The following is a 16,704-nucleotide window of genomic DNA, read 5'->3' as shown; positions in this document are numbered from 1 at the left end:
GCTTTTGAGTAATTTTTGTTAGCTTGCCTAGTAGTGCTAATTCGTTGCTGTCGTCGCCGCCGAAGTTACAGTTCTCGATTCGATCCCAGTCGCTAGGATACCAACTCCATAGCTTGAGATCTGTTCTTAGCGTGTAATCAAGCTATAGAGCCTGTGCAGAAGGTGGGTTTCGAGCATCTTGCCACAACCTGTTTGCGCCTTCGTCGGTAGCATCAAGACGACACATGAGTCCTCCATTTAGCGATGGCGTTCGCCCAGTCCATATCACATCTATGAGCTAAGAGGTGTTATACTGGGCGGGTATGAGTAACGATAGTATAAGTAATAATTGTATAAGTGATGATAGTATGAGTAATAATAGTATGAGTAATAATAGTATAAGTGATGATAGTATAAGTGATGATAGTATAAGTGATGATAGTATAATTGATGATAGTATAAGTGATGATAGTATGAGTAATAATAGTACAAGTGACTACACAGGTATAATACTTATGATGCGTGGTTGCATACAACAGCGGGGTTGAGAGTATAGGTAATCTGCAAACGTGGTGGTATACGAGAGTAGTAGAGTTCAAGTAAGGAAAAGTAAGTCGAAGTTGATTATAGGTAGAGAGTGCGGTTTGGGAATCTAGTCCCCAGGCGCAAGTGCAAGACAGAAATCTGATGGTCAAGCGAAGCAGAGACATTTATTTTATAGTAACACTCTTTCGCACCTCGGATTTAAGTAGGATATCACGCATACGACAGCTTGCAGTCAGGATTCGAGCCGCACAATCTAGGATTTGCACCAAATTACCCGAGACATTATTCTCGTTACTCGTCATGCCAAGCGTCGAGAAGCGATATCGAGATCTATATGAGCATCTAGTAGTGGCAATAGTATTTTGGAGTGACATACTGCTAAACCGCTGGACAGGGTTTCCAGCCCCTAGCTCGGTGGCATCACAATTACTAACATCTGCGTAGAGCGTAGAACAGTCGGGCTTTCTAATCTCAGAACGTTTGTAGTACGAATAACACCGCGCAGTGTAGCCTTATCAACATCTGCACAGTTGAACAGACGTAGTTTATGTTGATATTGTAGGACATAAGACTAGACACGAGAGAGAAGAGTGCCAGCTGACATGACTACGCAAGTGGGAAACGAAGCTTAACGATGATGTAGACATATAACATGAAGACGGAGTAAGTACACGTGAATCGAAGGAACATTAGGTAGATGGAGAGCAGATAGCACATTGGTTGCGTCTTGGAGCTGGGCGACTCGAGGCTAGACTTCTTGAACCAGGGTGGTAGAAATGACCGGCGCTATCCTGAACATGGCACTGTATCAGCGCACCACTGGTAACCAGAAGCGAGTTATAGGAGACGGGAGAGATAATACGACAAGAACGCATACACCCACCGGCCGTCAACTCTATTCTTACGGCTGTCAGCAAGTTGACCCAACGAGCTTTCGTCGAGTCTTTCCAGGATGTTCAAACTCGACATCGTAGAGGCCTGCTAGCCAAAGCTACGTGCCCCATGCGTCTTGTAAAACTTTCAGGGCCTGGCAGTTGACACAGACCCTAAAAATGGCGTGTATGGCAAAAGGAGTGGCTGTGGGTCACGGCGCTAAAGTGACAGCCTCATGTTTTGGTCGGCGGTCGATTGGTGGGGGGCGGTAGTTGAGCCTTTGACCCTGACAGCGGATCAAAGAGCCGGAACTTTATCATGTCCAAGTACGATTCGTGGTCTCCACATGCGATTCGAGTGCGTGTAGACGTGCACGCGTGTGTCATGTAGGAGAAATGGAGGTCAGGGCTGAAGCTGGAGGGAGATGTTGGCGCCAGCAGCTAGCGCGATCTGCCCAGTCGGCCCGGAATAGGAGGATGCCTGCTGTCGCCATCCCAACCTCCGTCACAACCCCGTTTCGCAACCTCCATCACAAAAGCAACTTGCTGAGGTTCCACTTTGCGAAGCGACAGTGAACTCGTGTCTACAATGACTGACGTTCAGCTTCCACGTCCACCCCATACTCCTTTAATTTCTCCTCAAGAATCCCTCGCACCTTTGCTGCCGTCACTGTACTGTTTAGCAGATCATCCATGCTTTGAGCCTCGTCGTCGGTCAGGGCCACACGGACTTCTCTTGACCGCTCGAACTCCTCCTCGATACTCTGGACCAAGGCACCAACATGTTCTTCCAAGAGATCCTTGACACTTCGCTTTTCCGAAACAATGGCTTCTTCCAAACGCGTATAGACAGCGTTGAAAGGATCGGGGTTCGTGTCGCAAAGTAATTGCTCAAACGTTTCCATTTGTGCGAGCTTCACTATCTGTCCTGGTGTTGGTCTGGTCCGGTAACTCTTATCGTAGACTTTGCTCATCTTATCCCGAAAATATGACCTTTCGAATATGTCCGTACAGCAGCGGTCATTCTGTTCTTGCATAGAAGCTGTAATGCCATTGGTATAAGCATTCTCCATATTCCGAAGTATGATAGGCTTATGGGTGATTCGTGGGATGAATGTGTCTAGCTCGACAGTGATCGGTTCCGGGCTTTGAGCACGAAGGTTGAGATCCAGAAGCTTCATCGCTGATGAAATTTCTCGTTCCACCTGGTCGAAACCGTTTTGCAAGTTGTTAAGCGTGGCGTCGAAGATCGGATCAAGACCCTTCTTTATCGGCGCGAGCAACTGCATATTCCAATGACGGACGTTGGATCTAGGCAACTTGTATTTTCCTTATTTCGCATGTAAGTTCTGTGCCTATTGTATTGAAACCTGCTGAGCGATTCGCGACACAACTTTCTCGCCACATCAATGCATGCAGGCAAGACTGTCTCTAATGTCCCTAGTAGCTGTCCCGCGATACGATCCTCGAATATTTTGTCGATGCAACGATCAATGTTGGCAAGACAAGAATCGCGTAATATACCAATCCCACCCTCAATTGTTGTTTCGACTGCAGTGGTACGCGCATGATACCTCGTTTCTATGTTGTGTATGAGATCTCGTAACGTGAACGCTACGTATCGAACAAGTTCCTTAGTCCGAATCGGCGCACAGAGCGAAACAATATATTTTTCCAGTGCAGGTATTTGTGACCGTTCGGAGTGAGCGGGAACGAGGCGAAGCTATCAAATACGTATCCACTGACGTTGCGCTGATAATCGTGTGTGGTGATGCAGAACACATCTTTGGGTGAGATCGTCCGTGACAAGATCTTATTCGAGTTTTGTTGGTTACGTTGGTCAACAAAGATTGTGCCTTGAGAGTTTGAATGAGACGTTTCTTCAGCTGTATTAACGGTCTGTGCCCAGAGGTCGCTGCATAGCACAGGAGTTCGCTTTTACACTGTTCAAGCTGCGCATCAAGCCGCCGGACTCGTTCAGTTTGCTCAAGCTCGTTCTTGTCGATGCTAGAAGGATCTCCGACCTCCGAACACGTAGCCACTACAGCCACAGGACAGCCACGCCTTGTCCTGATCATCTTTTGAAGGCAACGAGTAGACAAGATGCAGTCAATGTTATGAGCGATGATCACGGTTGTGCATCGCGGTAGATGACTCAGTACACTGCTCTCAGCAAGGAGGTTGATATCGTCCAGACCTGGAGTATCGGCTAGGATGACATTCCTCTCGAGAACAGCAAACAGACCGCCGATCGATACAGGTTCAACAAAGAGCCAGGCGTCGTAAGCGTTTGTAGTACGGCCAGCTGGATGACCGTTGGTGAAGCGCATAATGTGCGACCAAAGTTCATCTGCCGTTTGAGCATGTATTGGAGGATTGACGTTCGATGCGTCGTTATACTTCTGACAGGCCAGAGAAAGGAGTGAGTCTCGAATATCACCCCGTGAAGGTGGCTGCGAGCTCGTTGACATGTATTGCGTCGTAGCGTCCTTGTCTGCGAAATGATCAGATCTTCGGAAGAGTGCCTCGAAGACGGCGATGGCAGAGTCTAATTTGGACCCCCTGAAATCCGCGTCTTCATCGTCGTGCTCGTCTTCTGGTGGAAATAGCCCGTCATGGAGATCCTGGAAGCAAAGCTCGAGCCACTTCTGCACGTCTTCTTAGGACAAGAATGAGATTCTAGCTAGATACCGGAACTTTGAGGGCTCTCCAGCCCAGTACCGATATTCTATTATACATGGTATGTAGCTCTATAGGAATGAATGCAGCGAGATCTAGCTCTATTCATCCTTCTACAGCCTCTACGGGAAGTGACTGGTCGTGCGTGCCAATATATCTTGTATAAGCGAGTGCAACGTTTTGCATGAAATCACTTCATTGAGAATTTCGCAAGGGGAGATGCTTCTATTCCTCATTAATGCAAGGAGAGTAGATGCATAACCTTTAATATCACTGATATTGCCATAGCGTGAAACCAATGTAACAGTAGAGCCGTGTAACCGTGCTGGAAGGATGCATATCGCTAACAGCTCATAATCATTGACTGTTACTATTCCACACCGTGGAGAATGAGAAATCATGATTCAGAAATTCTCACACTGCTGAGCGGGCAAGCCGCAAATGCCACTTGGTTGTTCCCCATGTACTTGCAAAACCCATTATACATGACGCATGAGACTTTCGCAAATTTCTCGTCCGTAGGGTCGTCCGGCATAAGATCCGGGACCAAGCCAACGGGAACCTTGGACTTGGCATCTACGAGATACAGATCCTTGCCAAAAGCTGTCTGGTCTGAAGAAGGGAGGTGTTGACCAACACATAACATGGAATCAGGTTCTTGCCTTTGGTGCTTTGGCTGACGTGCGTGTTTTGCTAGCAGCCCGGCTGAAAGAAGGAATTTACCGTGGTGAATGTACACAGGGACAAAGAGCTTGTTCACCCATGCTGCGGCTGATAACGGAACGCGACAATTGACCATGGCAGCAAGAAGAAGCATAGTTCGTAGCAAAGGCTTTGACCACAAACCTTGCATCTGTTGCTTGAAAGTGGCCCAATCACCCTTCTGCGCAGCGTCAATGTGGTGCGGATCGTGTGCGCACCATATGTTGTCTAATATCTTCCTCGCTTGCACAAACAATGGGTCAACATTGTCAGTTTCATCCTTACGTGCCTCTTGCTCAGTCTCGTCAAGACTGCGAAAGTCTGGTAAAAGATCGTCTTCCTCGTATTCTAGGCCAGGGCCGATCCTAACCAAACTGTAATCGTTGTACTCGAACACTCGAATTGCATACTCTGGATCAGTGGGTAACCAACCACAAAGTTGAGCGTCTAGGGGATCAAGGTTCCAGCGGGTGCTTGGATAGTTTCCATATTTGGAAAGCTCACCGCCCCGATGAGACTCTTGCCATTGTCCTTGAAAGTTTTTGAGACAGGCCTCCAGCAAAGCAATAACGAAGTCTGGGGAATCTTCGCACTCAAATTCTTCAATGTGCACAACCGATGTGACATGTACATGCTGTGAAGAGACTTTCGACTTTTCGGGTACGCGCTGTCCGACAAGCTTCAGGAAGTCACCAAGCGTCGTTGGACTGGGAAGATGTTGACTTGGTAGCCAGCCACTAACGGGATCTGTACATGTAGCATCAATCATTGAACGTGTGAACCTGCACGTAAAAGCATGCCCAGAGCGTGCAGCTTGCTGGTAGAGATCCAAATAGATATCCCCAAAGGACATTGTTAGAGCCTCTTTGCTCGGGTACGTGTACCACGGAAATGAAGGCATTGTCGCAAAGATATAGTCTCGGGGCATGGTGGCGGACCTATGGGATGCTCGATTGACCTTTAGAAAAGAACCGGTGTGGATGTCTTCTTCCTGACTACGCTGTGCGCTACGAGGGTTGACGACGGTGCCGCCATGAACGTATGCCTTGAAGAAATCATTCATGGCGGGAATGCCCTGAGAGCCGGAGAATGAATAAGCTAGAACCCAGAGAGCATCCGCGAGAATCAGTCGTTCCGCCCGATGTCGGTATATGTCGTTGTCGCCTGTAGTCTGAGCCCGCACCGCAGGCGTCTTCGGCTGATCTGAGTACTAGTCAATCACGAATATCAACCTTGGAAGCCAAAAACTGTGACATACTGTTTGTTCCAACTACAAACTCTATGGTATGGGAGAGTAGGCACTCTTGCAGCGTCCACAGTCTTTGTAGATAAGACTCTGCGCAGATGGAGTCAAAGTGCTCATCGTCGTGAGCATGGAACTTTTGGCGGAATTCGGCCGTACTCTCGAAACCATTGACAGCAGCAATGCAGCAGTCATACAGCCCATCACATTCCCTGACTGCAATAGTTTTCTTAGCCATTCTGAAGATCGTAGGGATCTTGTCCACAATTTCGGAGACTTCAGCTGGATTTCGCTGATCGACAGTTAACGTATCCATCCAAAAGGCATCGTCGCCAACCAGAGCCGGTAGGTCATTTGCGATGAAATGAGCTTTCTCTTCCGATGCTTTGATCTCGTACGGTATACCATCAGTCGAACGCCAGGCCCAGTTGCCCCAGACATGGGAGAAAGCGATGTAATCTGTGGATTCGATGGGCGCCTCGAAGAGCTCTAATGTAGCGTTCTTGAAGCGTGCGAATTTGATCGAAGGAGCCATGATACAGAACCAGGACTAAGTACGAAAAGTGGAAGCGCAAACTATCGCACAGAATTCGGGGGGCACCGGGGGTTTAATTTGTGGTGCCAGGCAGCAAGGCTGAGCTGGCCGCTTCAGCCCCCTCCCTTCATGTTTGCGGCTGAACTTTACGCGAGCGCCTAGCTTTCGTCGCTCAATAACAGAAACAACACGGAAAGTCACAGCGGTACTCGTGCTTATGTTTCCGACGATCCTGCCCAGTCACAGCTCGTGTAGCCTTATCTTTACATCATGATTTCGTTGCCTGAAGCCAACAGAGATGACCCAGTATTTCCATCACAATCTTCCTTTCGTGTTTACCGAACGTAGATCTATATATAGCTGCTTTGCTAGCAAGTCCCTTGAGTGACATCGCAATGGGTGGGAAGTGTCGTCCATATTCTGCGACACTGGCGGTAAGTGCTACTTCATCATCGATGATGTCCTGTTGTTGTGGTAAGACCATATAATTAGGATGGACTTCAGCGACAATCTTTCAGGCACAACTAATGAAGCCAAAATGGTATATTTCACGCGAGACTGGAGACCAGAAGGGCAGTAGGTTGCGAGCTACTCGGTGTAGGATCCTCGTAAATGGATTGAGTAGAGGGGCCTGAATACAACTCATACAAATGTGGACATGATAGTGTTCCCTAGGATGACTGACTCAGCACGGAGACTTAACTGAACATAGGGTGTGGAAGCCCTCTACTCGGGCTTAGCCCAAATGAAGATGATGAAGCCTTGATCCATCAGCCGGTGCGCATTCTCAAGACAAAGGCATATTAGTCGCCACATCTCCATCACACAGAGAAATGCAAAATGAGTCTCTGGCATCTCGCGCAGTGTCCTTCCCTTATGATTCCTGGAAGGAAGTACGCATAGATGTGCCTTAGGCAAGTACTGGGTTGCGGTGGGTTGCGGCGGATGTATGTATTGAGACCGCGGAAGAAGCGCTGGCGACGGCGAAGTTTGGAAAGACGAATGAGGAGAGTACGGGTCTATATCTGGGTTACCGAGTTAGCAAAAGACTCACATACAGTTTATGTAGGGACGCTTACGAAACTGCGCAGCTTGCAGTTGCGGTTGCGACGACTTTGGCGTCTTCCATGGCATAGCTTGCGACTGCGACGACACCATCGCCTCCGTCTCATCCTACCGAACCTTCAACACATCCTTCTAACCTACCGGTCTATCTGGATGATCACTCTTGATCAGCCAGTCGAAGAAGTCCACAGGCATTTCACCGACCGTCTTGCCACAGTGCTCCCTGACCGTTGTGCGATATGGTTCTGACGACGACGACAAGGGTTCAAATAAGTCTTGTGCCGCTTGAGGATTCTATTGAAAACTTGAAGCGCTTGCATTGGCGGTTTCGAACACGATAGCGAACTTGCAGCGATGTTCGCGTTGAGCGATTGGAGAGCTGTTCGGGCAACGGCAGCAGCAGACGACGGCAGCCGTGTAAACGCTTCTCGCTGCTAAGACGAGCTGTATTTGCTGAAGCATGTTCACATGAAATCTCTCGTTCCGTAGTGGGGGCGCAGCAGGAGATCGACTCCTCTCTTTCAGAGCACGTCGCGGTGTCGCAGATGCATCTGGCACTTGGTTGGAAGACAGGGGAGCTTGTTGTGGGAACGTAACTGATCTACGACATTATCAACATCAAAACGGAGGTCCAATCCTTAATCGGACGGCATTGTACTCATGCAGCAACTGCATTTTGGAAGATTGACTCCAACAGATGGGTGGATGAATTGTATGTAGATAAAGGAGAGATGACGTGTGGTGCAGCTTGCAGCGAACATGTGGAGATGGCTGGGACTGGTGCTGGTGCGGAAAGTGCACAGACACACACTCTTCAATTAGATGTGGCGCATTCCCGAGGTTTAGCACGCCAGGTCAGGTACGATTTTCAGGAACAGAAAAAAAAAGAATACTTCAACTTGCCCACATCAAAATGAATATTGTTGAATTGTCAAAGTTCCCGAGGTCCCGTAAATACCCGAAGACGCCCAGCGCCGTTTCCTTCCCTCTCATTCTCAATATCTCTGCTCACTTGGTCCCCCCTAGGGAACCGGAACCTTTTCCGTCTTGCTGATTATGTACCAAGCGTGGATAACACCAGGGATCCAACCGAGAATACACAATGCGATGTTGATGAAGAGATCAGCGGTGCAACCGCGCTTTATCGCGACAGGTAGGAAGGGAATCCATATCGCGAGGAAGTAGAGGAGGATAGTGCTCTGGCGTGGAAATTAGGAGAAAAGACTAGAGAGGTTAAAGAAAATGTGACTGACTGTGCTTGATGCCATTGTGCGAGCAGTGATGGGATCCGTATCGGTGAACTAGGCTGTAGTGATTTTGTAAAAAATGAGTCTGGTTGGTAGTGGTGAAGTTCGAGGTTGTGGCTGTTGACTGTGGCTGAACCAGAAAAAGTGGATGGGGCTCTCCGCGCTTTATGTGTTCCCTTCCAAGATCACTTTGCAGTAGCTGACGACGCCAGAAACCAGATGAATGGCTCACGCTATGTTCCCGGTACGTTCATTCGACGAGAAGCGCCGTAGTAGCCGCGAACCGAAGACCCCATCACCAAAGGGAAGATAATGCACGTGGGAAATTGCTAAGAACAGCAGCAAATGGAAACGCCTTGCGCCACAGTGACGATGTTTGTTGTGGCGCAGGTATCAGTGTACAGGCCGTGCGCTGTGGTGTTGAGGCTGTACTGGCCGACGAGGTCCCGAGAGTTGCCGTGATAGCCGGATATGCAGGGCAGCCGATGGCTGCTTGAACTGTGATGTCGCGTCATCAAAAAGTCTAGTATCTTATACTATAGCGCTGGTTGTAAGGTTTAATCTCACAGAGTATTTTGACTTTACGTGATATGAGTCTGCTAATCAGGCGACTTTTGATATTACTACTATGTCTACAAATTTGATTTTTGCTACAACGCGAGCTTCTGTGGTCCAGCTAGACTAAGGGACTGACTTGTCGAATACCGTGAGTCATGCGCCTACTTTCGGCTTCATTGATGCCAAATTACTGCGACAACAGCATAGGTTCATAGCACGAGAGCGGAAGTGGGACTGCAGACGACTTCTTTGTCACGAGATCGTTCTACATGCGCACTTGCAGAGGCGCAGTGACTAGGAATAGATGACTTGATTCCAGAGAGCAGTCATCACAATCAAGTCCGTGGCGGGACCATGGCGGTAAGACTGAGACGAGGTGTCGGTATAGTGGAACTTGTCAAGGGCGGCATGGGCGGTAAGGAGGGTTGTACTGTGTACGTTGCCGAAGCATAACATGGGCCTTGCGGTGAGTGTAAGGCAGCAACTGTCAAGTTGTCAGACGGCGAGATAGAAACCAATGGCGGGATGACGTATAAGACAGACGGAGGCTGACAGGGGTTGACGGTGAGGCTCTGTTATGACTGACAAGGATGAACGCTGGCGGATGGACGACTCGAAACTAGAAATACATGATGAGCGGTGAGGAGCGGTGACAAATTTTATATGCAATTGAACAATCGAGCAGGGATATATCGGCTTCGAATTGATCTATTCTGATCGACAGCCGCGCCTTACAAGCCAAGGTCGCCGGGGAAATTTTGAACTATCCTAGGTGCTGCGACAAAGTCGGTGTTGAGGTAGAAGGGGTCTTTGGTGAAGGGGAGAAACTAATGGGGTGAGCGGGATGGGGGTGTGTGTGGAACGCTAAAAATGCTGATACTGGCAAAGAACATCGTGTGAAGACGAATCGAAGGAGATGGGCTATATAGTAATAACATAAGACATTCGGCATCATACGTGTCGCATTATCATGAGAAGGGCAGAGACAAACTGTTGAAAAGTGGAAAAAAGAAACCAAGAATCATGACAGAATAACAAACTAGCGTCCCTACGACTGGGGTAGCGCTTTACCGTCTTTCACCATCCGCTTCCGAAAGGCCTTGGCCCTACTCGCTTCGTTCTTACTCGCTTGTGCATCCAGATGGCTGGCGGCAGTGAATGCTTCTACCACTGCCATGGCGCTTGCCTCTTCTTCTTCGTTGAAGGTGATGAGATCGAGGAATTGGCGTAGGACAATGGACCCGAGCTTGGCCTTTGCTTGCTCAACGTAGTCGGTGTTGACGGTCTCGGCAGATGTCCGCGCAAGCACGCTCCATCCATCGGGCTTGAGTGATGCTTGTCGTGCCAGCAATCGCTCGCTGGAGGCTAGGAGGATGAACGCTCTTATTACCGCTTCTTTGTTGGTGATGTTCTGCTCGGGCGACACGTCGAGAACCTCTAGGAAGTCGTCTAGGGATGCTGTGCCGATGAATGTGTGGCGGTGCTTGTACTCCAAATCACGCTCTTGCTGGATGGCCGATGTCGGTCCGCTCTTCTTTGGTAGCTTCTTGGGTGTTGATGGATGGAGGGAGCGGGTGGTCGGGCTGTGATGGCGAGGGTTCTCGTTCTGTGCGGTGGCGGCTTTGATGGGGAGGCCGAGGGAGATTCTGCGTTGGTGGGTGTTGGCGGGGCGCTGTGGCTTTGATGTGTTGGCTTGTAATTGCAGAAGACCGTCGTTGGTCTTGGCGCGGAGCGGAAGTGTTCGCGATGCCCTTTGCGCACTGGCGAGTCTTGATTCTATGGTTGGTGTTGAGGGTGTGCGCAGGTGAGAGGGGCGGCGCTTTGTGATGACGGTTTCTTCGCCCTCGCTCTTGATGGATGGCGACTTGGCGAGGTCATCGTAGGAGAAGTAGTCGGGTGACGGACCGTCTTCCTTTATTCGATCCAGCGAGTAAAGGAGAGGTTCTTCGAAGAGGGTTGCGTCTGTGGACAGGCCGAGGGCGTCGGCAGGGTCAATGGCTCGTGTGCGTGGGCTGGCGCGGGGACTGGCAAACTTGAGGCCGTTGACATCCGGCGGCATGACCCAGTGCTGGACGCCCTGCTGCTGGCGCATCTCTTGCTTGAGCTTGCCCTCGAGGGCGCTCTCGGTGTCGCTGGCAATTGAGAAGCGGCGGGAAGGTGATCGTGATGGCGAGCCTGGGTGCTCTTTGGTGTCATACCCCGCATTCCTGAGGGCGTTGAGTATGGAGCTGTCCCCACGGTCGAGGTAGAGTAGGCCTGTTCTCCACATGGTCGATGTCGTCGATGAGGGTTCCTGCTGTGTACGAGTAGCCGACGCAACAGTCACCCTCTAAAGTCTTGTCGGACACGGACAGGGAGGCGCGATGTGCCGCTGCTCTAGCTTTAGTACTTGTTGACAGTATGCGGGTGATCGAGGTGGCCGGCGCTAGCACCCGCTACACCGCCATTTTTCTCAATCTGGTCGTCCCGGTTGAAAAGTCTGTCATTGCCGTGCCTCTTGACTAGACTGGGCCTAATGTATGCATCACGATGCAACACGTCTTTTTTCACGTCATATCGCCCAATCACCGTTGTACCATGGTGACAATTGTGGGTGGTGATTTGCTGTAAACTCCCAAACATTCCTACACCCTGTACCTGCATCCGATCAGCAGGTTTGAGTGTAGCGTACGTACCCCCCTCGTGTCCCGTATCATCCCGGCAGCGGACGAAAGCAGCTACCATCTTGTCTTGCACGCCTGGCGTGATCGAGAATCATTTTTGGCCGGCATGACGTGGAAGTGGATTCCCGCGGGTTAAGACAGCGAGGGCTCCACTCCCGCAAGGCTGAAGGTCTCCAGAGCGTGGTGTGGTGGTGACAGCCGCGGGTGGCATGCACTGAGATGGGGTTGTGCCAGCGCAATGGCTATTGTCGGCCGTCGGAGTGTGTTCGGACGTGTTGGGTTCAACAAAGATGGCGGGGCGGGGTAACCGCGCGACACTAACAGCCATGTTTGATCAACATTTTGCTGTTTCAAGGCGGATATCGGAGCGGAGGAGATAAGCTTGGCGTGGGACGTCGCGGACGTGGAAGACGAGCGAAGTCAGCAGAAGGGTGGTTGGGTCACGCGTGCAGGCAGTCAGCGATGAGGGTGTAGTCGTCAGGCATGTGATATGCCCAGGTGTGATGTGAAGATATCAACCAACCCACGCACACATGCACATATCGATAGCACATGGGCAGCGCATCCGACCTGCGGAACCAGACTTTGCAGCGTACCGTATGGTAGTCTCTCCCAAGATCTGTTGGTGGTTACCTGTTGATGTGGAGTCCAATCAAGATTGGCGGGCCTCGCGCGATAAGACGACGCAACACCACAGCAAGAACCCACACAAGACTGTTCTCTGCCCCTGCCTAGTGTTCCTAACAATAAATAAACTTGATCTCACAAGACTCGACCCCGCAGTGACACAGTATCGGTTCGCTCGCATCTGGCCAGCAGTTCGACACCCTGGCATTTCCAGAGATGAGGGTGCTGACAGCTGGAGCTCTGCCTGCACTATGCACTGCACGCTGCACCAGCGATCAAAACACACGTCCATGCCCGCTCGCCAATGCAAGAACAACCCACTCTGCAATACCGAAAACCCACTCTCGTCGACGTCCTCGAATCGCATGCTGACGCGTGCCATGCGTGGAGCTCACTTGGCCCTACGTGGAATCACGTTTGGTGACAGATTCACCGCTCGGCCGTGCTAGAGACGAAAAGAGGAGCCGAGTCTGTTTTGGCACGCGTGACGTGTTGTTTGGGCGCGTCGAATGGGCAACAGCTTCACTTTCTTTTCCACCTCGTCGCAGCCACAACAACACATAAGCATCAGCGGTCGCAGGTAAAGACATCGGGAGAGCATCCGGGTCAACTGGCTTCGATTGCATCGTCGTTCCCCTGGCTTGGGAGGGCGTTGGTGGCAGCGTGGTAGCCATGCAGCATCAACGGCCCGCACCCGCTAGCGAGCCATGTTCTCTTGGCGTAAACAAACCCGGACCGCCGAGGAGCCACCTCCGCAGCAGAATTATTATGAGGTTGTTGGCGTCCTAGATACTTTGCAACCGTGTTCACAAACTCAATTGCCCTTTGCACAAAGCAAAAATTGATCAGCATCTTACCCCACCTACACCGCCCCGCTGCAGTTCGCTTCCATCTCGAGTCAGTGGAGCTGATGTTTTCTTGCACTGCCTCGCCCTTTCCGACCGCCCAAGACCGCCGCCGATAGTAATTTCAACCTCACAATCTCCCCAAGCAGCGATTCCCATAGCACCCACTCTCGTCGCCCTCGTGGGCATACACAACCATGGACGACGGTCCTCCTCCTCCGCCGCCTCCGCATGGCGCCAATCCAAAGACCACAGAAGGTAGCCATGCACCTCCTCCCGGCCCAAGCGGCGGCCTGCCACCAGGCAACTATGACATCTTCATCATCCCGCCGCACTCTTCAGGGGGGGGCTTCATATATCTCCCTAGCATGGGCGTCCAGCAGAACAGCTTCATCGCGGGCGTGCTCAGCACCATCGCGAGCATCCTGCTGTGGAAGGCTGCCGAGCCCCACGTCAAACAATATTTCCTCATAGTCCGACATGGAGTGTCGACCGGTGGCAATGGCGTCATACTGCTGGCCGTCTTGATGCTGTTTGCCGGATGGGCGGTTGGCCAGACACAAGCTGGTGGCCGTTTTAGCAGTGGTGGAGGGGGCTACAATGGTCGCGGCGGAGCTGGTGCCGGCGCTGGAGCAGGTGCAAACACACCAGGTGGAAGCTCAAGCTATCAACGTGCACCTCCGCCGCCGCCTCCGAATGGCGGCTTCCCCGGTAGTCCTCCACCTCACGGTGGATGGAGTGGATATCGCCAATACGCTGGCTCACCGCCGCCACCACAAGACGACGAGTCTTTTTTTGACGAAGAGGCTGAGCGAGCCGAGCAAGAACGCAAAGAGGCCGAGGAGAAGGAGAAGAGGCGGAAAGAAAAGGAGGAGCAGCAACGGAAAGAGGATGAAGAACGCAAGCGGAAGGAGGATGAAGAGCGCAAACGGAAGGAGGAAGAGGAAGAACGCAGGCAAGCCGAAGAAGCCAAGAAGAAGCAGGAAGAGGAAGAAGCCGAGCGTAAGCGGGCTGAGAAAGCAGCGAAGAAGAAGAAGCAGCAGCAAGAGGAGGAGCATAAGAGGAAACAAGAAGAAGAACACAAGAGGATGCTTGAGGAGGAAGTACAAAGGAAGCTGAAGGAAGAGCTCAAGAAGGCCAAGGAGGCTGAGGAGGCAAAGCGAAGACAAGAAGAAGAGGAACGCAAGCGTGCCGAGGAGGCCCAACGGCAAGCCGAAGAAGCTCAAAGGCAGGCTGAAGAAGAAGCCAGACGAAAGCGTGAAGCTGAAGAGCAAAGGCTAGCCGAAGAGGCCAGGAAGCAGCGCGAGGCAGAAGAAGCGCGACTTGCCGAGGAGGAGAGGAAACGACAAGAAGAAGCTGAGCGACAACGTATCGCAGAAGAGGAACGCAAGGCCGAAGAGGAGCGCAGACTGGCGGAAGAGGCTCGACTGCGAGCTATCGAGGAGAAGAAGAAGAAAGACGAGGAAGACCGCAGACGAGCATGGGAAGAACTCAAGCGCGCAGAAGAAGCCCGCCAAAAGAAGGAGGCAGAAGAGAAGGCCAAAGCAGAGGCTGCTAAGGCTGCCAAAGCCAAAGCCGAAAAGGAGAAGTGGGAGCAGATGCGGAAGCGTGAGCGCGAGCAACGCGAACGCGAAGCACGAGAGCGCCTTGCCAAAGAGAAAGCTCGCAAAGAACAAGAAGCTATCGAAAAGGAGAAGGCAGAGCGAGAGGCTCGTGAAGCTGAAGTCCGCGCAGCCGTCGAGAAAGAGATACGCGAGAAGCTCGAAGCCGAGGCAAGAGCCAAAGCCGCCGAAGAAGCTGCAAAGAAGGCTGAACAAGAGAAGATTGCCGCCGAGGAGGCTGCCGCCAAAGCAAAGGCTGAAGCTGAAGCTGCTCTTGCAAAAGCCAAAACAGATGCCGAGCGTGCTGAACGACTCAAGGCAGCCCGTGAGCGTGCCCAGAAAGATCGTGAAGCCCGTGAAGCCAAACTCAAAGCAGAGGCAGAACGCATCAAGGCCGAAGCTGCTGCTGCTGCTGCCACAGCAGCCGTCCCAGACCTCACAGCTCGACGATCAACCACTTATGGCAACGTCGGTGGCGGTGAACGCCTCGATCCATATGCGGGTGCCAGAGCTACGCCCCCTCCGCCCGCCGCTTCAGTCACATCGACGCACTCTTCCCCCATCAAAGCGACCGTCACACCCAAGAAACCATATGAACGTCCCTCGGCGAAGACATACCAGCCAAGTGAAAGCGATGCTGCGTCCTTTGCCCCACCGCGTACTTCCACCGCGCCTCCTCGCTCCACAGCAACACGCTCGCATGTCTCTTCCGCATACTCCGAGTCGAGTTATGCGCCCAGTCAGATGTCGCAATCTACCACTCGCACATCACCTCCTGCGTCGAGGTCAGGGCCGTATTCCACGGCGGACCCGAACAAGATTGTCATCAAGGCGGTGTATCTCTTCAACGACTTGTTTCCTAAACCTGTCGCCCAACTCGTTTCCAACGTGGGCAAGGTAACAGACGGACTCATCCTCAAAATACAATCTGAAGGTCTGTTTATCGACGACGACGTGAGAGGTATCCCTCAAAGAGAATGGGATGTCAAGGCTTGGACGCTCAAAATGGTCGAGGTATGTCACGTCCCCACTCTCTTTTTATCGTTTCTCATTCAATGTTGTTGTACTAACAAGTTACTTCTATACAGACTGGTAAACAGCCCGCGAAAAATCTACACATTCTCCGTGCCTCGGTGCGTGATGCAGATGGCAAGAAATACGTCTTCCTTATCGATGAAACAGAGAGCTGGAAACTGGCTCTTGGACTCCAGAGATTGAGGAAGGGTAGTCAGGTCAGGAGTTTGCAGAGTGCACAGATGGCGCCAAATGAGATGGCGAGGGTGTTGAATGCTGTGCCGCCTATTGCGCTATAAAGGGGAGGTGAATGTCGATAAGATGGTGAGTGGTGGATATCGGATACCCTTCGCTTGAGACATTTTTATGCTGTCTTTTGTATAAGCATCAGCGGTGGAGTTGTTTATTCATTCATTTATATATAGGGTTTGATCGTGTTGGTGTATATGAATCCGGTGTGGGATGAGATGTCGTATATATGAAACATGGGCGCTACATAGGTTGGTGTTCTGGGTGTAGATAGGAAGC

General features: G+C 51.3%; 6 protein-coding genes across 6 annotated transcripts; 1 reads left to right on the top strand and 5 right to left on the bottom strand.

Moving 5' to 3' along the window:
* Positions 1–1,981: 1,981 nt before the first annotated feature.
* On the bottom strand, positions 1,982–6,556 carry GT037_009444 (uncharacterized protein; the record flags this gene model as incomplete). The annotated part of the gene is made up of 4 exons (XM_038934491.1): positions 1,982–2,727; positions 3,553–4,045; positions 4,495–5,981; positions 6,037–6,556. The coding sequence occupies 4 exons, from the start codon at positions 6,554–6,556 to the stop codon at positions 1,982–1,984; spliced, it is 3,246 nt and encodes a 1,081-aa protein (XP_038782766.1).
* A 726-nt stretch (positions 6,557–7,282) lies between these two features.
* Positions 7,283–7,690, bottom strand: GT037_009443 (uncharacterized protein; the record flags this gene model as incomplete). Its single annotated transcript, XM_038934490.1, has 2 exons — positions 7,283–7,581; positions 7,615–7,690. The coding sequence occupies 2 exons, from the start codon at positions 7,688–7,690 to the stop codon at positions 7,283–7,285; spliced, it is 375 nt and encodes a 124-aa protein (XP_038782765.1).
* A 953-nt stretch (positions 7,691–8,643) lies between these two features.
* GT037_009442 (uncharacterized protein) lies at positions 8,644–8,889 on the bottom strand (the record flags this gene model as incomplete). Its single annotated transcript, XM_038934489.1, has 2 exons — positions 8,644–8,820; positions 8,875–8,889. 2 exons carry the CDS (start codon positions 8,887–8,889, stop codon positions 8,644–8,646), a joined length of 192 nt encoding a protein of 63 aa, XP_038782764.1.
* Positions 8,890–10,474: 1,585 nt separating this feature from the next.
* GT037_009441 (uncharacterized protein) lies at positions 10,475–11,695 on the bottom strand (the record flags this gene model as incomplete). The annotated part of the gene is made up of 1 exon (XM_038934488.1): positions 10,475–11,695. The coding sequence occupies one exon, from the start codon at positions 11,693–11,695 to the stop codon at positions 10,475–10,477; it is 1,221 nt and encodes a 406-aa protein (XP_038782763.1).
* Positions 11,696–11,808: 113 nt separating this feature from the next.
* GT037_009440 (uncharacterized protein) lies at positions 11,809–12,150 on the bottom strand (the record flags this gene model as incomplete). The annotated part of the gene is made up of 1 exon (XM_038934487.1): positions 11,809–12,150. One exon carries the CDS (start codon positions 12,148–12,150, stop codon positions 11,809–11,811), a length of 342 nt encoding a protein of 113 aa, XP_038782762.1.
* Positions 12,151–13,758: 1,608 nt separating this feature from the next.
* GT037_009439 (uncharacterized protein) lies at positions 13,759–16,475 on the top strand (the record flags this gene model as incomplete). The annotated part of the gene is made up of 2 exons (XM_038934486.1): positions 13,759–16,176; positions 16,251–16,475. 2 exons carry the CDS (start codon positions 13,759–13,761, stop codon positions 16,473–16,475), a joined length of 2,643 nt encoding a protein of 880 aa, XP_038782761.1.
* Between the last annotated feature and the right edge of the window lie 229 nt (positions 16,476–16,704).

Source organism: Alternaria burnsii (genome assembly GCF_013036055.1).
Source record: "Alternaria burnsii strain CBS107.38 chromosome Unknown 728, whole genome shotgun sequence".
Taxonomy (NCBI): Eukaryota; Fungi; Ascomycota; class Dothideomycetes; order Pleosporales; family Pleosporaceae; genus Alternaria; species Alternaria burnsii.
Note: the sequence above shows the minus strand (reverse complement) of the source record. Positions and strands in the feature narration are given on the sequence as shown.